Consider the following 22,121-nt stretch of genomic DNA (forward strand, 5'->3'; position numbering starts at 1 on the left):
ACCAGGGAAGGTAGTGGGGGGAGAAGGAAGTGGATAAAGGCGATCAAATATACGGTGTCCAAAGGAGACCAGACTTTGGGCAGCGATATTTTACCCCAATACATTTATTTTATTTTATTATTATTTTTTTAGTGCTGGTTCTTTTTAAATATATTTTATTGGTTTTTTACAGAGAGGAAGGGAGAGGGATGGTTGGGTACATGCCCTGGACAGGAATTGAATCTGGGACTTTTCAGTCCGCAGGCCGACGCTCTATCCACTGAGCCAAACCGGTTAGGGCTACATTTAGTTTTTTAAGAGATCAGTTGTGTGACACGCGCAGCATAACCCCAGCGCCTCCTAGGCACAGCACAGGGACAGGCCGCGGTATTTTGTGGGCGTAAATTGGTAAGCGCGTATTCAAGCAGCTAGCAATGCGGAGTCCATGAGACCGGAACGGCGTCGCTGGGAAAGGAGAAAAGAAGGCAAAGGGGGAGAAACAGGAAAAGGGAAGCGGTGAGGAGGAAACTGGGTCCGCCCTCCAGGCGGGGCGCCCGCGAGAGGCCCAGGCCCGGCCGGAGCGCACGTGGCCTCTCGGGCGGAGCGGACGTGCTCGGCCGCGGCGGAGACCTCCGAGCCGCGCACAGGACAGACGCCGTGAAGGTGGGTCAGAACCGGACCGCGAGGCCCTGGGAAGTCGGGGTGCAGCGGCCGGGGCCCTGGGAGCTGGGGAACGGCGGAACCACAGGCTCTGGCCTCTCCACCCTCCCGGGGCCGCTCGGACCGGACGCTCCGGCCCTCCGGGTCCCGCCCTTAGGGGGCGGGACTAGCCGTTCCGACCAATGACCAGACGCCCCCGAGGCCCCGCCCCCGACGCTTCGCGAACGCCCAACCGCCGGGAGCGCTGGCCAGGGGCTGCGTGCGCGCTGAGCCCGCGGCCGGTGAGTGCGCCCCCTCAGGGTCTCCGCCCCGATCCCGCCTCCCTTCCGTGCCCTGGAGTTCCGGGCCGCCGACCCAGGCGCCCGGCAGTGACTCAGCGCGGGAGGGTGGCGACTCGTTGGCACTGGAGATTCGAACTGTGCTGGGCCTTGAATGCCGGGATGAGTGGGGTGAACGAGTGTCTTCGGAGCTGGTCGCGGGCAAGTGCTGGTGCCTAGGGCCGAGCTGGGGTGGGAGGGAGAGGGCCAGACCCCAGGGTCGGACTGGAGAAGCCACGGCTGCACCAGGGCCAGGGCCAGGGTGCGGGGTGGGTCCTGAGCTTCTGACCCAGCTGCCCGCCCTAGGACACCAAGATGCCTGGCGAACAGCAGACGCTGAAGGTGGAGGTGGAGGAGGAGGAGATGCAAGAGGAGATGGTGCTGCTGGTGAAGGATGAGGAGGAGGAGGGTGAGGAGAAGTATGAGGTTGTGAAACTCAAGATCCCCGTGGACAACAAGGAGGTACGTGTCCCACACCCCGATCCCTAACCTGGTTCCGGCTCGGCCTCCAGCAGATAGAAGCCGTGGGTCCTGCCCCCGGCAGCCCCTGGCCTATGAGATGAGAGCAGCCACCAGGGGGGAGAAGCCCAGAGCTGGGAACCTAATGCAGACGTGGTGGGGGAGGGGTCAGGTTAGGCAACAGAGACCCCTGACTCTTGGTAGCATTTACTGTTCTCCAGACACGGTTTTAAGCACCTCAGTTCTATAACATAGGTAGTATTTGTCCTATTTTACAGGTGAGGAAACTGAGGCACAGGAAGCTTGATACTTTGGCGAATGGCCAAGGTCTCAAAGTTAGTAGAGAGATGGCTAATCTGAGACCAGTGCCAGTGAGGGGTGAGGTGAGTGACGTCTCCAGGCAGAAGAAACGGGCCTCTCAGTGGCTCAGGGGGTGAGTGGGGCACTGGGAGAAGCCTGGATGAGCCTAGGGTGTGTGGCAGGCGGGTAGGGCGTTTGGGATTTATCCTGAGGGTGAGGCAGGTTTAAAGGGAGGAGCTTTAATGTGAGAACGTGAGTTGGGTTTCCCCATTCCAGCCCCGAACTGCCACAGCCTCCAGGGCCGCCCTGCTCATACCTGGAGAACTCTGGCTGGGCCAGGTTTCTGGGCCCAGGCTCTGGTTTCTTCCATCAAGGGAGCCAGTTGCCAGGGAAAGAACGTTCTGCTGCCCCCTAGTGGGTGCGGTGGGCCCTAGGGGGCGGGGGCTGGCTGGGTTGGCCTCTGCTCCCAGTCACAATAACTAGGTAGGTCTGTTTTTGTCAGGCCTCCTGGCCCCTCATCCTAGCTTAGTCTGCCTCTTCTGGCCCATGAGGATCTCCTGATCTCCCCATTCCACCTAGGAGTTAAGAACTCAGACTCCAGAGCTCAGGGTGGACTTCTTTTTTTCAGGGTAGACATTTTAAAAATATATATATTTTATTGATTTTTTTACAGAGAGGAAGGGAGAGGGATAGAGAGTTAGAAACATCAATCAGCTGCCTCCTGCACACCTCCTACTGGGAATGTGCCCGCAACCAAGGTACATGCCCTTGACCGGAATTGAACCTGGCCAACAGCTCTTATTCACTGAGCCAAACCGGTTAGGGCTCAAGGTGGACTTTTATCTCCCTCATTTACCAGCTCAAAGGCCTTGGGCAAGTTTCTTAACCTCTTTGTGCCTCACTTTCCTCATTTGTAAAAGGAAAATCATACATCTACACTTCTTAGTGTTGTGAGGATGAAATGAGTTAACACACTAAAGAGAACTGTTTACAACTGTTTACATAACAAACAGTCTGTAAATATTCATTCTGCTATTATTCCTTTTCCCCCTAAAGTTTAGGACCTTGGTCTAGGTCAGTGGTCGGCAAACGCATTAGTCAACAGAGCCAAATATCAACAGTACAACGATTGAAATTTCTTTTGAGAGCCAAATTTTTTAAACTTAAACTTCTAACGCCACTTCTTCAACATAGACTCTCCCAGCCCATGGTATTTTGTGGAAGAGCCACACTCAAGGGGCAAAGAGCCAGAGGTTTGGGATTGTATTACCTAAAAGAAGGGGGATTCTGAAAAGGGTCCATGGCAGGGAGACAAGCTGTGGGGTGACCTCATACTTGTGTTTGGGATGGTGAGACTTGGAGCTCAGACCCCAGTTGTGACACTGATTGGCTGTAGGGCCTTGTGTGGTCACTGTCCTCCTGCTAATGACACCTACCTAAAGGGTTGTGAGAGTTTACCGAGAACATGGTGAAAAGCACTTAGCACAGTTCCTGGCACAGAGAGAGCTCAGTTCATGGTAGTTGTTGTTATTTTAAAATAAGCTTTTATTAATTTCAGGGGGAAAAGAAAGGGGGAAAGAGAGAGAAACATCACTAATGACAGAATCATTTAATTTAATCGCCTCAGCCTGTTTTCCTAAATATCAGAGGATAACAACCGACTCATGGCGGGTGACAGGAAGATTTGATACAATAATGAACATCCAATCGCATTGTAGAAACTTGACCCTGTAATGTTGGTATCACTGTTAGTATGATATATACTGTTTAAACCAGAATTCTGATCTTCAGGGCCTTGAAGTCCCTCCTTGCAAATTCAGAAAGTAAAATCCTTGCCCAGGCCAGAGTGCCTCAGTTGGATAGGTATAGTCCCATCTTCCGTCCATCAGGGGGGTGCAGGAGGCAGCCAATCTATTATACATTACCCTCTCACATCAGTAATCTATAAAATAAGACTATGGTCACTACTTTGTGGGGATCTAATATGGGGAGAAGGAAAGACTGTCTTGTCCTTAAGATGTGTCAGGTATTTCATTTAATCATTAACTAATGTACCCAACTGCTCCGCCAGCTGTAGCTACTCAACGTCACTTTGCCTGGATGAGCCTGTCTTTCCTAAGAAGGGAGCAATTGGCCCTCAATAGTCCTCTTTCTTCTCCTGTTAACACAAAATGTTAACAAAATATAATGTTAATATGGTTAATACAACGGGTGTCCTTCACCTGCCTTTTATGAAACATTTTCTGATTTTATCTCTAGAAGCCCAGGCTTGGTGAAACTGGCTCATTTTCATTTCAGGCCTCAGAATTGTATTTGGGTTTTACCCTTGTCTCCTTTACAGCTTAAAAAATGCTATGTGCTGTATCTTTAAAGTTTATTCAAAAGCCTGGATTCGCTTTTGGCCTGGCTTCTAAGACACCATCCTCTCCTACCTCACTGCTGCTCCTCATCTTGCTGCCCCTGGTTCTCTCTGCCAAGTCAGCTATGGGGAGTTTCTCAATTTAAAGTAGCAAGTTGTATTTTAACTATTTTTTTTTATAATATGTTTTATTGATTTTTTACAGAGAGGGAGGGAGAGGGATAGAAAGTTAGAAACATGGATGAGAGAGTAACATTGATCAGCTGCCTCCTGCACACCCACAATGGCAGCAAGATGAGGAGCAGCCAGTGAGGTAGGAGAGGATGGTGTCTTAGAAGCCAGGCCAAAAGCGAATCCAGGCTTTTGAATAAACTTTAAAGATACAGCACATAGCATTTTTTAAGCTGTAAAGGAGACAAGGGGGTGTGCAGGAGGCAGCTGATCGATGTTACTCTCTCATCGATGGTACATGCCCTTGACCGGAATCGATCCCGGGACCCTTGAGTCCGCAGGCCAACGCTCTATCCATTGGGCCAAACCGGTTTCGGCTGTATTTTAACTATTAACATCTCTAGGCCTGTCTCCTGAGCTCCAGATCATCAAGAATTGGAGATGTGACCTGAAACAGATCTCATCCTTCAACTTGCTCTTCCCACCATCTTCCTGTCTGCAGATGGCAGCTCGACTTCTGTTTGAACCTAAATTCAAAATCCTTGGAGTAATTTTGACTCCTCTTTTCCTTACATCTCATGTACATTGAACCATTCTTGTGCCCCTGAATGAACCCCACTTGATGGTGTGATGCATTATTTTTTGGATGTACTGTTATATTCAATTTGCTAGTATTTTGTTTAGGTTTTTTACATCTGTATTAATCAGAGATACTGGTCTGTAGTTTTTTTTTGTGTGTGTTATCTTTTTCAGGCTTTGAGAAGGATAGTTTTAAATCTTTGAATGTCTGGTAGAATTCACTGGTGAAGCCATCTGGTTCTGGACTTTTGTTTTTTGGGAGTTTTTGTTTGTTTTTAATATATTTTATTGATTTCTTACAGAGAGGAAGGGAGAAGGTTAGAGAGTTAGAAACATCGATGAGAGAGAAACATTGATCAGCTGCCTCCCGCACACTCCCCACTGGGTATGCGCCCACAACCAAGGTACATGTCCTTGACCAGAATCGAACCTGGGACCTTTCACTCTGCAGGCCATTGCTCTTATCCACTGAGCCAAACCAGTTAGGGCATTTGTTTTGTATTTGTTTTACTCTTCCACAGGGATATTTTTCCCTTGATTTTTTTTTTTTTTTTTTTTTTTTAAATAGAGAGAGTGGAAGAGTAAAAGAGAGGGAAAGGCAGAAATATCAATGTGAGAGAAACACATCGATTGGTTGCCTCTTGCATGAGCCCCTCCTGATCTGGGGAGGAGCCTGTAACCCAGGTGTGTCCCCATCCTTGACTGGAATCGGGGCTCTCTGGTCTGCATGCTGACACTCTATCCACTGAGCCAAACTGGCTAGAGTCTCTGTATCTTTTGATCTCAACTTTTATTTCTTTAACCCAGTCATGTTTTAGTAGTATGCTGTTTAATCTGCATGTATTTGTGGGTTTCTTTACTTCATTTTTGCATTTGATTTCTAATTTCAAGGCATTGTGGTCAGAGAACATGCTTGGTAAACTTTTAATCTTCTTGAATTTGTTGATGCTAGTTTTGTGACCCAATATATGGTTAATCTTTGAGAATGCTATGCACTGGGGGAATGTACAATCTGATGCTCTGTGATGAAAGGTTCTGTAAATGCTATGTCCATTTGGTCTAGTGTTTTATTTAAGGCCAATATTTCCTTTAAAAAAAAAAATTTTATTGATTTTTTTATAGAGAGAAAGGGAGCTGAATAGAGAGTTAGAAACATCGATGGGAGAAAACCATTGATCAGCTGCCTCCTGCACATCTCCTACTGGGGATGTGCCTGCAACCAAGGCAAATGCCCTTGACTGGAATCGAACCCAGGACCTTTCAGTCTACAAGCTTCCAACGCCCTATTCACTGAGCCAAACCAGTTAGGGCAGGTCAATATTTCTTTAATGACTTTCTGTCTGTTTGATCTGTCTAGAGCTGTCAATGGTTTATTTCTCCCTTTAGTTCTGTGAGTAGTTTTATATATTTCAGTGCTGCTGCTTGGGTGGGTATATATTAAGAAGTGTTATGTTTTCTTTTTCTTTTTTTAAAGTATATTTTTATTAATTTCAGAAAGGAAGGGAAAGGAAGAGAAAGGTAGAAACATCAATGATGAGAATCACTGATTGGCTGCCTCCTGCACACCCCATATTGGGGATCAAGCCCACAACCCAGGCAGGTGCCCTGACCCGGAATCGAACTGACCCCTTTTGGTTCATAGGTCCACACTCAACCACTGAGCCATGCCAGCCTGACAGTTTTTTTGCTTTTAAGTGAATCTGATCTTCATCTTTCTTTTCCAGTTCAGACCTTTCCCCCTCCCCTTTTATGTTTTTGTTGTCCAAATTATCCTATTTATGTTGTAAGTTTGTTGTTGAACCTACTTGTAGTGTTATGATCTTATGTTCTTTGTTTCAGGTAGAATAACTCCATTGAGTATTGCCTGCAGGGAAGGTTTTCTGGTAATGAAATCCCTCAGCTTCTGTATGTCTGGGAACGTTTTTATTTCTCCTTAATATTTAAAGGATAATTTTGCTGGATATATTATTTGTGGCTGGTAATTTCTCTCTTTCAGGAGTTTGACTATTTGCTTCCACTCTCTTCTAGCTTGTAGAGTTTCCGCTGAGAGAATGGATGATTCTGATGGGTTTTCCTTTGTAGGTCACTTCCTTTTTTTCCTGGCTGCTTTGAGAATGTTTTTCTTTGTCATTATTTGTGACAGGTCCTTGAAGAAGGCCTTTTTGGATTGAGGTAACCGTGTTTTCTGTTTGCTTCTTATACTCGAGGATCTAGTTCTTTCCATAGATTTGGAAAGTTTGCACCCACTATTTGTTTTAATAGACTCTTCATTCCATACTCCCTCTCTTCCTCTTCTGCAATGCCTGTAATTCTAATATTGCTTTTTCTGATGGAATCAGATAGGTCTCGTAGAGCTCTTTCATTTTTCTTTATTCTCAGGTCTCTCTCTTTTTCCTCTGCACCATTTCTTGATTCCTATCTTCGATATCACTAGTTCTTTCCTCTATTTCATTTGTTCTGTTTTCTATGCTCTGTAGTTTACTCTTCATCTCTTTATTTGCATACTTCCAGGATTTCTTATTGGTCCTTTTCAAAGTTTAATTTCCTTGGTAAAGTACTCGTTCATTGATTTATTTTCCAAGTGCACTGAATTGCCTGTCAGTATTTTCTTGTATCTCATTTTCAGGACTGCAATCTTGAAATCTCTATCATTTATTATTTTTAAATTTTTATTTTTTCCATTGATGTTTAGAGAGATTAGAAGGAAGGGGGAGAGACAGAAAGAAGGAAACATTGATGTGAGAGAGACACATCAATTGGTTGCCTCCCATATATGCCCCGACTGGGGCTGGGGATAAAGCATGCAACCAAGTTATGTGCCCTTTATTGGAATTGAACCCAGGCCCCTCAGTTTGTGGGCCGACACTCTATTTACTGAGCCAAACCAGGTAGGGTGAACTCTTTCATTTATATCACATATTTCCATGTGTTCCAGCCTGCTTTCTGAGGATTTTTTCATTTTCTTTCAGGTCATCGTCATCATTGTGGTTCTTCATGGTATTTGCTGTCTTCCTTTGCTTATGCATTTATCTCTGAAGAGGTCTTTCTACTATTTTCCAGTAGATGGTGCTGAAGCACAAGATTTTTACCTCTGATCTCCCGGTCTTGAACCTCCGCTGCTTCCCCTAAGACCAAATAGCTGTGCTACTTGATAGGATTTGTTTACCCTCACCGTAATGGTGACCTCGGTGGATCCCACCCCTAATACCCCTCCTGGGGCTCAGTCACAGAGGGAAACAGGGATTCTATTGCAGTAGCTTTTGGTTTACAGATAATATGCTCCTGAACTTGACTTCAAGGGCAACAGGAGGCAAATTTTGGGACTCCAAGCAGTGGCAGGGCTCTGTGGTACATTTCTTGGTCTGAAATACCACTGTCTGTCTCTGAGCCACATGTACATGGCAGAATCCTGTGCTCTGTCAGGAGTCTGCTGACTCAGACACTGTTCACTCTCACTGCTTGCCACTTGCTTTGAGCTGGCTACAGGGCTGCATCTGGGGGCCATCTATGCTTTCCGTTCTTGTCTCCCGTTTATTCCTGGTTGCCCACCTTTAGAAGATTCAGCACGCAGGTCTCTCAGGCGTGTGTCTGTGTTGAGCAGGGATTTCTTTGTTGAATTATACATGGTTAACTTTTTGAAATTCCGGGGTGAGGAAAAGATGCAGCCTTACACCATCATTCCTCTGACATAACCTCCCATGTCTTTCATATTACAGGGTCCGAGGCTAAGAGATCCCCTCCAGGAACACTTCATCCATTACTCTCCTCCCCGTGCATTCTGTGCTAGGCACTTTTTCTTGCTATTCCTGGGGCTTCACTGGCAAAACTCCTGCCTCAGGGTCTTGCTGTGCCCTCTGTAGCCTGCTTTCTCACTTCCTTAGTTTTTGCTCTTATTACATTGATAGTTTTTTTAAACTTACTTAAATTTGCAGCATTCACCCAATATCTGCACTCATCCATTTTTCCTGTAAGCAGAAATCCTATATAATAAAAGAGTAATATGCAAATTAACCACACTCTGCTACACCCCTCAGCCACGCCCAACCAATCAGTGACTATGCAAATTAACCCCTTCCAAGATAGCTTCAGCCATAGAGAGCAGGAGGGAGGCTTGGCTTTACCTGGCAATGGAGGAAGCCAAGCTTTCCGCACACCCTGGCTGGCGGAGGCCTCCACTCGGGTACAAAGTTTCAATTATATAATAGAAGGTAAATAAATTCCAACAGAACTGGCGGCAGCCACGGAGCTGAAGAGCAGGAGGCTAGGGTTGCCTTGGGCAATGGAGGACACCCCTGCTGGCTCAGGCCTTCACTCTAGGCTACAAAGTTTAAATTATAGAAGGTACATAAATTCCAACAGAAATGGCTGCCGCCACAGAGCAAGCAGAAGGCTTGGCTCCACTCCAGGCTACAAAGTTTAAATTGTAGAAGATAAATAAATCCCAGATCCCAGGGCCTTCACTTGGGTCTGGGGGGGAGGGGGGGCGTGGCCAGCCTGCAAACTACCACAGGCACCTTGCCCAGGCCACCCCATGCCCCAAGGTAACCCCCATCCTAATCCAGGACACCCTTCAAGGCAAACCAGTTGGGCCCCCACCCATGCACCAGGCCTCTATCCTATCTAATAAAAGAATAATATACACATTGACCATCACCCCAACATACAAGATGGCTTCCTTATGTGGTAAAAGATCCTGCCCCCATGTAGACACAAGATAGCCATCAGGGTAGGGAGTTGGGAGACACCAGGCCTATAAGGGAGGGCAGTTGGGGTGACCAGGCTGACAGGGGAGCAATTAGACATCAATCAGGCTGGCATGGGAGTGGTTAAGGGGTAATCAGGCTGGTAGGCAGAAGCAGTTAGGGGCAATCAGGAAGACAGGCGAGCAGTTGGGAGCCTGAATTGTGAGCGGGATATCCAACTGCCCGTTTAGGCCCCATCCCAGTGGGCAGTTGGACATCCCTCAAGGTGTCCCAGATTGGAGAGGATGCAGGCTGGGTTGAGGGATTACCCCCCCCCCCCCATGCACAAATTTTGTGCACCAGGCCTCTAGTTAAAAAATAAAATACTGAATCCCCAGTGCCTAGAACACAGTCTAGCATATTGTACGCCCTTAATAAATACTTGCTGAATTATTATTATTTAATAAATCTTTATTCATAGTACTACAAATGTTCATTTAAAAATATATATATTTTATTGATTTTTTACAGAGAGGAAGAGAGAGGGATAGAGAGTTAGAAACCTTGATGAGAGAATCATCGATCAGCTGTCTCTTGCACACCCCCCACTGGGGATGTGCCCGCAACCAATGTACATGCCTTTGACTGGAATGGAACCTGGGACCTTTTAGTCCACAGACCGACGCTCTATCCACTGAGCCAAATCGGTTTTGGCAGTAGTAGTTAAGTCTTGATTGTTGTTGGTATCACTGGGAGGATCTGACCTCCAAGCCAATTGGCTGTGAGGATCAGCTGTGTCTATGCGGGGAGACAGCCTTATTCAAAAGCCTCTGTGCTCAGCTTGCATGGGGCAGAGTTTCAGGGTGCAGCCTACAGCCTTGGCTTCCATCAGCTCTGCCCTATGAGGTTCCTGAGTCTCAGTGTTCCTCAGTGTCCTTCGGTACTCACTGCTTTGTTACTTGCTGCAAGCACCTCTGAGAGAAAGGTGCCCTCAAGTTTCGCCAGCTATCAGACAGTCTAGTCTCTCACTGAGTGAGCCCGGAACTGGGGTTCAGTGCAGTTGGAAGTGGGGTTAAGAGCAGTCCGGAGCTTTTGTCTCATTCCCGCTAGGGCAATCCAGCGGCACAGTCAACAGTCAGTCCTCTGCACACAACGTGTGCACATCTGGGACTCTGCCTTTTGCTGCTTCCCTGAGTTTCCTCCTTACAGCCTAGATTCCCTCTGTATGAGCCTGGGTCCCCAGGGTCTTGCCTAGAACTGGGGTTCAGCACAGTCCGGAGATTTTATCTTCTTCCTGCTAGGAAACACCAGCCAGGCACTCAGCCACTGCCTCCTCTGGCTCAGTCCTCTCCCCATGCGTGCACCGTGTCTCTGTACCTTAGGCTTTTACAGCTCCTCTGATTTTCCTTCTGGTTTTCTCTTTCCTTCTCATTGTAGAATTTCCAGTCAGTCAACTTTCCTGTAGTTCTGGATAATGTCCATTTTGTATTTTAGTTGTATTTTTTTGAAATTGTTATGCAAGTCTGCAGTTAGGCATTTACCTATGCCGCCATCTTGGCTTCTCCACTTGCTGAGTTATTTTTTTTGTGTGTGTGTAGTTAGTTATATTTATATATTACAGTTATATATTAAAAACAGAAAAACTTGCCTGAAGAGAAACTCCTGAAGGACCCAAGTGGCTCAGGAAGTTTACTGTACCCCCGCCCCCCAAATTCCTCTATAAAATCTTCCAGTGCGATCTTCAGGAAACCCGCCCACCCAGCCCCCGCCCGGCCCGCCTGTGTTCCCACGACCCGGACTGCCAGCTCAGCCCTGCGGCGTGTCCAGTCTCATCTCTGGCCGTCCCGGCGGCCATGGCTTTCTGCGGGCGCCCCCCTGCGGGGCTCCGGGGGCCACGTGGGCTGTGGGTGGTGGAGGTGGTGGAAGGCAGGGCGGCATCCAGACGGCCTGATGGCTGGGCGGGGACGAGGCCCAGAGGGGCTGAAGCTTGCGGGGGGCGAGCAGGCCGCAGCCGTCCTGGGGCTGCCGCTCTGCAGGCCCTCGGGCGCGCGCAGCTTGGAGAACATGGCCAGGGCGTCTGGGAAGTTGGGTGGTGTGGCTGGCGTGTTGCTGGGGGTGCACATCATCTGGGGGTGGTGGTGGCCGTTGGGAATGTTGGTTTCTTGGGAAAACGTGCTCAGGGCGGTCTCGAACTGCCAGTGGGCCGCCTGCAGGAGCTGCTTCGCCTGGTCGGCCGCACAGCCCGCCGCCAGCACGAACTGGTTGATCATGACCTGGTGCCGCAGCTCTGCCATGTTCACCAACATGGCTGCGCCGGCGCGCGGTGCTCCGCGGCCCCGGGAGGCCGGCCGGCCGCCCTGGGCTCGCGCTCCCGGCCCGCCGCCTCGGGCCGTCGCCGCCGCCCGCGCACAAAACCCACTTGCTGAGTTATTAAAGAACAGGCAGAATGACACAGGGCATGTGCTATGTACATTAATGCAGTACCTAATTTACTGTGCACAGCAGTGCTATGAGGGCGGCACCCTGGCTTTCCTGTTTTCCACCAGCAGGACTGAGCATGCAGCTTGCTGAGACCCAGGTCTCTTGCTCCTGGGCCTGTGGGTCAGGACTGACTTGTCCCCTTTCTCCCCGTAGGTCCCGAGGGCGGCACCAGCGCCTCCTGCAGACCCGGTGCGCCCACACGTGTGCTCGGAATGTGGCCGTGCTTTTGCACGCCGGTCCACGCTAGCCAAGCATTCACGCACACACACAGGGGAACGGCCTTTCGAATGCCCCGAGTGTGGCCGGGGCTTTTCCCAGAAGTCCGCGCTGACCAAGCACGGCCGCACACACACGGGCGAGCGGCCCTATGAGTGCCCTGAGTGTGGCCAGCGCTTTTCGGCCGCCTCGAACCTGCAGCAGCACCGGCGGCGCCACACCGGCGAGAAGCCCTACGCGTGCACGCAGTGTGGGCGCCGCTTCGCTCAGAGCTCCAACTACGCGCAGCACCTGCGGGTGCACACGGGCGAGAAGCCCTACACCTGCCCCGACTGTGGGCGCGCCTTCGGTGGCAGCTCGTGCCTTGTGCGCCACCGACGCACGCACACGGGGGAGCGGCCCTACGTTTGTGCCGACTGTGGCACTCGCTTTGCTCAGAGCTCGGCGCTGGCCAAGCACCGGCGTGTACACACGGGCGAGAAGCCACACCTCTGTACCGTGTGTGGCCGCTATTTCCGCCACCGGTCCAACCTGGCAGATCATACCCGCACGCACACGGGCGAGCGGCCCTACCCCTGCACCGAGTGCGGACAGCGCTTCCGCCTCAGCTCAAACTTCGTCCGCCACCGTCGTTCGCATATGATGCGCCGTCTCTATATCTGCGCTGTGTGCGGCCGAGACTTCAAGCTGCCCCCTGGCTCTAAGGCCACCACTGTCACTGAGCGCTGCCCCGAGTGCGAGAGCAGATGAGCCCCCTGGTGGCTGCGGGCTGCTAGTTCTGGCTGAGGAGGAGCATGCCGGGGCCCCGACCCCCAGGGGCTGGACTAACCTGGACAGGGACCCAGGGACCCTGGTTTGGGGAAGGGTGGGATGGCAGAACTGGCTGCCCGGGACCTGGGAGACATAGTTAATCCCCTACTGGGATTTTTGGAAACCATGGCCTCTTTCCTCTCACTACAATCCTCGCCCCGTGTTAGTAAATAAAGTATTATATATTCACGCACATGTGCCTGTGAATGAGGTTAATGGGGAGAGGAGCAAAGTTGGGGTTCCCCCAGGGTTAAGTGACTTAAGTGAATCGTCATGGAACTGGGTTTGTGTGTGTGGAGTCATCCCACCCTCAGCCCTTGGTTATGTCCTCATAACCTCTGATCTGGAAGGGTCCATAAATACAGCACATTCATGCTTAAACAGGCAATGAATTTTGCAGAGCTTTGGTGAGTAGCCATAACATCATGGGATCAGTATAGTGAAGAGATAATACTTTCTATATATACTGAAAGGAGATAAATATAGAAACATCAGTCGTGGGAGAGAATCGTTGATTGGCTGCTTCCTGCACACCCCATACTGGGGATGGAGCGGGAACCTGGGCATGTGCCATGACGGAGTCAAACCCATGATTTCCTGGTTCATAGTTTCCTGCTCCAGCACTGAGCCAGGCCTGTCAGTATTTTATAGGACTATGTGACAGACTTAAGCGCTTTATTATTGTCAGCTCATTTTTATTCTCAGCATCCAAGTTAGGTAATCATACCTCCATTTCTGCAGATAAATAAGTACTGACAGGGAACAGCAGAGCTGGGACAAGTCTACAGGCATTTGCAGCCCATTGTCATTTGCCGATGATAAGGGAGTTGTTAGGTTCTTAACGCAATCTTGGGAGTTTAGTTATATTTAAGCAGGTGGTGAAGGCTAAAAGAGTGGGAACTAGGGAGAGTCCCTGAAAGTGCCTGCCTGACTTGTTAGAGCTTGAAGATAGGGACAGAGAGCAAGGAGGTTGGCAGGAGATAGACCAGTAGGGGTTTTAGAAGCCAGGTTACAGTACCCAAGGAAACAAAGAAGCCTTGAGTGAAAAGGGGAGGGGCATATTAAGGAGCTAGAATTCTGGGGATAAGGGAGGCCGGGCTGGCTTCATTTCTTTGCATGGATGACCACAGGTAGTGTCATAGATGGTGCAGGATGAGTCGAACAGTTGGAAGTGGTAGCAATTGTTACCCCCAATCTGGACATGTGGAATGTGAGGTCAATGTGGAGGGGTCAGAGAGGTGATTGATAAGAACACCTTGGGATCTGAAGTGCATGACCCCTCACCCAGAATAGGGTACCCAAGAGGTACCTGTGAAAGAACAGCCAGAGATAGACAAATTCAAAAATGCCTCGTTTGGGAAACCTAAAGAAAAGTGTTGCAGCTTTGGCCAGTTTGGCCTAGTGGATAGAGTGCCAGCCTGCGCATCGAAGGGTCATAGGTTTGGTCCCCACTGGGGGGCGTGTAGGAGGCAGCCAATCCACGGTTCTCATCATGGATGTTTCTCCCTTCCTCTGAAATCAATAAAAATATATTTTAAAAAAAGTGTTTCAGAGGAAGTGGTCAGATATTGCTCTGGTGCCCTCTGGTTGTAGGAATTTGGGGAAGTGGTGACCAGTTTCAGGGGTGTGATAGTGGGTTAGGATATAAATGGGAGGATGGGGAAGCAGAATGGGTGGGTGTAACAACCTTTCTCAAGAGGCGTGGCTGTGGAAAGTGAGGGCAGTAGCTGGGGAGTTTGTTGGTTTTGTCATTAGGGAGAGTCCATTTTTGTGCTTCTGGTGAGAGGTAATGAAAAGGAAGAGAAGTTGATTACATAGAAGGGAGATAATTGATCAAGGAGAGGTAATGAAGTCAAACCAGTAAGGATAATGCTCCCACCATGGTAGGGAGCAGGGTGGGTTTGGCAACACAAAGCTGAAGCAGTGCCAATCTGGAGTTTGACCTGGTAAGAGGGATGTCACCGAGAGGAATGAGGCCAGTAAAGGGGAACCCTCATTTTACTGATGTGGAAAGAGGTTGACAAGAGCAGCAGAAGTAATTTAAAGGTCTTTTTTGCAGCATTACCCCAGGCCATGGGCATCTCGGAAAAAAGATGTGTCTGAGGTCACACAACAGGTAAATCACACACCTAAACACTATTTTTAGGAATAGAAGAGGAAGGAGAAATTGGTCTGGAGATGGCAGTGAAGGGGCAAGAGGCCCAAGTCCAAGAGGAGAGGAAACCCTGTTCTGCTCTACATCAGAGATGTGATGCCGGTTTGTGCCGGGGCCTGACGCTTAGCCCTGGACCCAGGCCTAACTCAACTGTTGACATTTCCTGCTCGTGATCTGAAAGTTAATAACTGAAAAGTTACAAAGTCCTATGCACCTGGCACTGTCCTGAGCACTCTACTGACAGTAATAACTCACTTAAGTTGTTTGTTTTTACATTTTTATTGATTTAGAGATAGAAACATCAATGATGAGAATTGGTTGCCTCATGCACACCCCCTACTGGGGATTGAGCCGGAAACCCGGGTATCTGCCCTGGCTAGGATTGAACTGTGACCTCCAGGTGCATAAGCCAACGCTCAACCACTGGGCCACACCAGCTGGGCTCATCTAAATTTAAGACCTTAGCAGGTAGGCACTTTATTTTCATTTTAGATAAGGAAATCAATGAACACCATCAGCTAAGTATGAAAGATGGCATTTGATCCCTGATGGCCTGACTCAAAAACCTGGGCTCTAAAGCTATGCACAGCCTCCAATCTGTTAGAGGCCCCGAAGGGGAAGGAAACTGGCTGGAATCTCACGGGCAACCCGCTAGAAATCAGACCTCTCCCTGCAGGCGGGAGCTACACCAGAGAAACATGAGAGTGGGGCCAGAAGTAGCCCTGGTGCCCCTCTTCAGCACCTGCTGAGACGCAGCCTCCCCAGCCACAAAGAATCTGGAGGTGGTAAAAAAAAACTTTTATTGAGGGAGAAAAGTACCAAGAGGCTGTCTTCCAGAGGTTCCTGAGCCTCAGACCTCAGGACGTGCCCCTCGTGATCTGTTAGGAAAGGACTAGAATGAGGTTCCCTGGGCAGGCCACTGTCTTCCTCGCATGTCATGCTGAGCTGCAGATCTTGGTTCCATGCTTCTAGGTTGAGGCCTGACCAGTGGACTCACAGGCAAGGTCTGCAGTCCCCACAGTCTGGTCTTCGGAGGCGGCCCCACGGGGCAGGTCTGTATACTTGCGAGAAGAGCCACGGGACAGATGTGCTGGGTAGCGTCTCCGGTTGGTGTCCATCTTGGCGAGCACTGCTTGGGGAAGATCCACACGGCAGCGGGCTGCTAATGCTACCAGGTAGATGAGGACGTCACTAAGCTCCTCTTGAAGGGCTGCCCGCTCCTTAGGGGGCCAGGCGTGGGGACCAGGCTCCCCATCGGGCTTCCACTGACTGGGGATGGAACACACAGACAGGCACACACAGAGATGCTAGCTGGGACAATGGGTTCCGCCTCCCAGGGCACCCCAGTTCTTGCAGCAATGAATTCCCACGTCCTAGGAACTTCCCCCAACGACAGTCCAACCTCCATGGGCCCCGGGGAGAGGAAGGGCATCCAAAGATGAGTCACCCGGACTTCTGTGTCCCCACCCGAGCCAAAGAGTTGGCAAGAGATCATTTCACTTGTCAAGATGCAGTTCTTCTTCTCTCATGCCCTAGCCACGACCACCCCAGACTACATCTCAGACCTGGACTACGGGGAAGCAGCTGGCTCATCTTCTACTCTTGCCCAGCATCATCTTTTATATATATTTTATTGATTTTTTTACAGAGAGGAAGGGAGAGGGATAGAGAGTCAGAAACATGGATCAGCTGCCTCTTGCACACTCCCCACCAGGGATGTGCCCACAACCAAGATACGTGTCCTTGACCAGAATCGAACCTGGGACCCTTCAGTCCGCAGGCTGATGCTCTATCCACTGAGCCAAACTGGTTAGGGCCCAGCATCAACCTTTTTTTTTTTTTTTAAATATATATTTTATTGATATTTTACAGAGAGGAAGAGAGAGGGATAGAGAGTTGGAAACATCGATGAGAGAGAATCATCGATTAGCTGCCTCTTGCATACCCCCTACTGGGGATGTGCCCGCAACCAACGTACATGCCCTTGACCGGAATCGAACCTGGGACCTTTCAGTCCGCAGGCCGATGCTCTATCCATTGAGCCAAACCGTTTTGGCCCCAGCATCAACTTTTAAAACACATTTACACATTAGTTTGTCCCTCTGCTAAAACTCCCTAGTTGTGCTTGGAATAAAATCCTACATGAGCTGAATGACTCCTGCCCCTTCCACTGTCATAATCCACATTTCCCTAACTCCCTACCTAAACATCACCCTGGCCTTTTCTGACTTGCAAACAGGTCAGTGTCCCAGGGCCTTTGCATTTATTGCTCCCATTGCCTCAAATGGTCGTCTCCCTGCTCCCCCCGAGCTTCCCCATGGCTGGCTCCTTCCTGTTGTCCAGGCCTCAGCTCAGATGTTACCTCCTCAGAAAAGCCTTCTCCCTCCGTTTCCTTCTTTCTCACAACCTGGTGCTGTTTTATTTATAGAACTTATCACAATTACTGATGTTTTAAAATAAGCCTGGCTGGTGTGCTCAATGGTTAAGCATTGCCCTATGAACCAGGAGCTCATGATTCGATTCCTAGTCAGGCACATGCCTGTGTTGCAGGTTCCATTTCCGGATGAGCAGGAGGCAGCAGATCAATGCAGATCAATGACTCTCTCTGATCATTGATCTTTCTTTCTCTCCTTCTCTGAAATGGGGGGGAAAAAAAAAAAAAAAAAAAAAAAGCTTGCTAATTTACTGTCAGTCTCCTTGCACTGTGAAGGTGGAGCAATGTCTGCCTTGTTAAAGCCCCATCTTGATTCTGGAAGAGGGAGTACACAGAGGATGCTCATAGATCTATAATAAATGAATGTCTTGCCCACACACATCTCTGTGTCCTAGCTTCTCCACTCCCCTGTGACTTCACTGGTTTAGGCCTCATGACCTCTGGCCTAATCTGCACCAGCCTCCTCACTGGTTTCCCTGCCCTAATGCTTTTGGTGATCCATCCTCCCTGCTGACACAGTGCTCGCCCTCCCGCTCACATCTGGTCAGGTCTTCGGTCCAAACTCCACCAATCCCTAACCCCAATCTTATCATTCAGGGTTCATATCCCATCCCTCTCCTCCACAGCCCATCACTTACTCAGTAGATATCTACTGGATGTTGTGGGCTAGGCACTTGGAAAACACCAGAGAACAAAGCACATACAAATTCCCTGCTCTTCCTTGAGAAACTCACTGGAAGAGTTCTCCCTGAACTTAATTTGCCCTTTCCCATTTCACCACCTATGCACTTGTAGTCTCACCTCTGCCTGGAGTGCCATAGGCGGGTTTTCTATCCTACATAACAAAGAGGTAATGTGTAAATTGACTATCACTCCAACACACAAGATGGACGCCTCCATGTGGACACAAGATGGCCAACAGGGGAGGAACAGTTGTGGGCAATCAGGCCAGCAGGGGAGGGCAGTTGGGAGGGACCAGGCATGCAAGAGAGGCCAGCAGGGGAGGGTAGTTAAGGGCAATTGGGCCGGCAGGGGAGTGGTTAGGGGGTGATCAGGCTGGCAGGCAGAAGCAGTTAGGGACAATTCAGGCAGGCAGGCAGGTGAATGGTTGGGAGTCAGCAGTCCTGGATTGTGAAAGGGATCCCAGATTGGAGAGGGTGCAGGCTGGGCTGAGGGGAACCTCCCCACTCCTGCATGGGCCTCTAGTAGAATATATTCTTTTCTATCCCAGAGGCAGAGGTAAAGGAAGATTTCATGGCTCTTTCTTAGACCAAGGTCTGCCTTGCTGTTTTCTCTCCCAGGAAGCTGGGCACCCCTCAAGGGCAGGGACTGTTGAGTCATCTGTATCCCCAGCACTAGGAACAGAGCCGGGCAATGAGAAGGGGAATTTGAACCCGTGGATGTTTGATGATCAAATACCACCCCTCTTCTTCCCCCCGCCCCCCAATATAAAGATTCTTCCAGGAAACCTTTCATCTACTCACAAGAGCTCTGCCAGCTCCCCTACTTCCCCCACCAAGGCCAGGAGGAGGTTCCGAGGTTGGTGGAACTGGTCCCAGTCTCTTTCAGCAGCAAACTCAGCATGGAGGCGGCGGCTGGTATAGGAGAAAGGTGGAAGCCCAGCCTCAGGGTTAGGGCATGGGGGAGGAGATGCAGGGCCCAGGCAGCTATCTCTGATCTGTAATGGGGGCATGGGTTTCCGCCAGGGATTCTGCAAGTAACTCCTTGAATGGCCTTTAGTCATGTCTTTTCTAGAGGACTATAAAATGGACCAGCCCCTACACAGACCCTAACCTCCATGGAAACCCAACAATGCCCTCTTTACCATTTCACCTCCTGTAGCTGCTGCTGCAGTTTCCTCCACCTGGCACACCCCTGTCTGCATATCTAAAGCCCAGGATCTTAGAGACCTTGTAGGTCCGCGGGGACTTCCCCTAAGGAGCCTTTCTTGGTTTCCTTCAGCAAGAAATAATGCCTCCCCCTCTCACTGCATTTGTCTCTCGCCCATTCCTGGAGGGCAGAGCATGGACCGAGGATTTCCTCAGGGCGGGCCTTAACATTATACTCTGGATTCACTATCCCCCTGCCTCAGGTGTGCACTAAGCCCGTCGTGACTATGAGCTTAGAAGGCTCGTCAAAGGGCAGAGGGCGGAGGGCAGAGCTGGGACCCGAGCACAGCGGCTAGACTTCCGACACGTGGAGGGACCCGCCCCAATAAAAGGGCGAGAGGGGTGACTTGCCCAGCCCAGGTCGGGGAAAGACCGCTTACATGTCCTCGAGCGTGGGCTCCGGGCTGAAGCTGAAGGGGCGGGCAGTTTCGGGGCCCTCGCCCCCCGCGGCCCCAGGCCTCTCCCCACCCACAGTGGACATGTCGCCCACCGAGCCGCTGCCCAGACAGCACGGAAAAACCCCGCGCTCAGCTTGGAGCCCCCAGATGCTCTGACCAATCACAGGCGTTAGCGATTGCTTCCGGGGGCGGAGCCGCAGGAAAGGCCAGTTACTTGTGTGGAGCTGGCTATAGCCCGCCCCTTACCCGGGCTGGACCAATAAGAGCAAGCTTCAGGCGTGCGCTCATAGGCCTCTGCCCCGGAATCTTCAGTGCCGGCCGAGCGTCTTAAAGGTCTGGGTACCAGATTCACCAGGTTAAGAGACAAAGGGCAGAGGGCGGGGAGCGCGCAGGCGCGTCACTTACCTAGGGCGCCAGATGGCGCCAAAGAGAAATGACGGTGTGCGCCCGGAAAGGACGCTCAGCGGAGAACCCCAGAAATGACGAGCTTAAGTCAGAAAGGGGAATTTATTATTACGATACAAGAATATCTCCAGAATACAGCTGGGCCCTAGGAATAAACTAGAACCAGGTAGCTGTTTTAACCATTTTACATATTTAACCCTTACAGCAACTCATTTCATCCTCACAACAACCTATGAGGTAGGTAATATCATTGTCCTCCTCATCCTCATTTTACAGATAAAGAAACAGACATTGAGTCATTTAATTCAGCTGTTAGTAGCCAGGCTTTAACTCCAGGCAGTTTGGCCTCTCAGAGCCTGTTTGGCCTACTATTGCATCAAAATGTGATAAGTACTATGAAAACAAATTTTAAATGTATTTGTTGTGGGGTCGAACCCTGGAGTCAAAATAAGACCACCAGAGGCTGCTAATTGATTAAAAAAAAAAAAAAAACAGGCAAGGATTTATTGAACTGGCCAGGACGGCTGCGAGAGCACCACGCGCAGGTGGAGTCCACACTCACGACCGCGCTGTTCCAGGTTTAAGGCAGTCCTTTTAAAAATCTACACCACAAAAAATTTCCTTTGTTCAAAATTCTAAAGGCTGAGAACAGCCCGCAGGGTCGTTCCCAGACACATCCTGCTGGACGTTGGAATGTGTACCTATCTTGTGAAAGGATAGTACAGAAGCAGAACTGAGCCAAGTTAATCTCTAAAGGTTATCTGCAATTTCTACTCCTGGAGCTACTGAGTCATTGGGAATCAATCTCCTGTGGTTCTGGTCCACAGGACAGGAAACTTGCCTTAGTTTCTAGGTCTCAATGTGGAAGCTGAGGTAACTACCCTATTGTTTAAGCAAGTAAGTGAGTGCAGAAGCAAGAATAGCAGGTTTAAAATTCACACAGCAGTTTTTACCTGAGTATGGTTGCTACCATACTTCAGTATTTAAACATTATAAAAAGTGGGGGCAAATTTAGATTGCCTGGTCCAAGAAGGACTGTTTATTCAGCTGTACCACTCATGCCTCCATTTAAAAAAATTTATATAAAGAAATTTTTTATTTCAGAGAGGAAGTAAGAGGGAGAGAGAGATAGAAACATCAATGATGAGAGAATCATTGATTGGCTGCCTCCTGCAACCTCCCCTCCCCGACTGGGGATGGAGCCTGCAACCTGGGCATGTGCCCTTGGCCAGAATTGAACCTGGGACCCTTCAGTCCACAAGCCAACGCTCTATCCACTGAACCAAACTGGCTAGCACAGACATAGTAAGTTTTGGTATTAGTATGTGAGGGCTGGATAATGAGGAGAGGTAGCCCACCAGCCAAGACTGGTAGATAACAAGATGGAAAGGACCTGGGTCCTTGATGATATTGCTGGGCCACTTATTTTTACAAATTACAGAAAACCCCTAATTTAGGATTTGGATATATAAATTTAAAAAAATCTCTCGGTCAGCCACTTTTAGTTTTTCTGTTACTTGTCTTTGAGAAGGTGACATTGAAGCTGAGTAAAAATAGGGAATAGTTCTGGGTAGAGGGAACACCAATGCTTAAAGCAGGAAAGACTTAACGTGTTCTAAAGATAAAGGAATTCCAGTATGGCAGGAATGTAGTGAGCAAGGGAGAGAGTTGTTGGTTGTGATGTTAGAGGCCAGATCAAATCAATTACCCATGATTTTTAAATTGATATAAATTATATGTATATATTACATTGGGATTTTAAGTATTATGCAGGAAGATTGGTTACTACTGTTGTCTAGGCAAGAGATGATGGTGACATGGACCAGG

At 49.4% G+C, this 22,121-nt stretch overlaps 2 protein-coding genes and 1 pseudogene across 8 annotated transcripts; 1 reads left to right on the forward strand and 2 right to left on the reverse strand.

Annotated features, from left to right (window-relative positions):
* Positions 1-203: 203 nt before the first annotated feature.
* LOC311622176 (uncharacterized protein) lies at positions 204-13,206 on the forward strand. 6 transcript variants are annotated; one of them, XM_084883053.1, is made up of 4 exons: positions 204-642; positions 1,263-1,418; positions 1,694-1,798; positions 12,141-13,206. In XM_084883053.1, the coding sequence occupies exons 2-4, from the start codon at positions 1,272-1,274 to the stop codon at positions 12,951-12,953; spliced, it is 1,065 nt and encodes a 354-aa protein (XP_084739179.1). In that variant the 5' UTR covers positions 204-642; positions 1,263-1,271; the 3' UTR covers positions 12,954-13,206. The 6 variants fall into 6 exon arrangements, with proteins under 6 accessions (XP_084739179.1, XP_084739178.1, XP_084739180.1 ...); XM_084883050.1 differs by lacking the exon at positions 204-642 and adding an exon at positions 682-920; XM_084883051.1 differs by lacking the exon at positions 204-642 and adding an exon at positions 940-1,118.
* Positions 5,919-11,902, reverse strand: LOC311622196 (UBA-like domain-containing protein 2; annotated as a pseudogene). The gene has a single exon. The product of its transcript is annotated as a UBA-like domain-containing protein 2 (transcript).
* Positions 13,207-15,951: 2,745 nt separating the features above from the next.
* DCTPP1 (dCTP pyrophosphatase 1) lies at positions 15,952-20,037 on the reverse strand. Its single transcript, XM_084881884.1, has 3 exons — positions 19,872-20,037; positions 19,087-19,197; positions 15,952-16,437 (listed from the first exon to the last, which is right to left on the reverse strand). Exons 1-3 carry the CDS (start codon positions 19,970-19,972, stop codon positions 16,137-16,139), a joined length of 513 nt encoding a protein of 170 aa, XP_084738010.1. The 5' UTR covers positions 19,973-20,037; the 3' UTR covers positions 15,952-16,136.
* Between the last annotated feature and the right edge of the window lie 2,084 nt (positions 20,038-22,121).

The sequence above is a fragment of the Pipistrellus hanaki genome (assembly GCF_964339955.1).
Source record: "Pipistrellus hanaki genome assembly, chromosome: 4".
Lineage (NCBI taxonomy): Eukaryota > Metazoa > Chordata > Mammalia > Chiroptera > Vespertilionidae > Pipistrellus > Pipistrellus hanaki.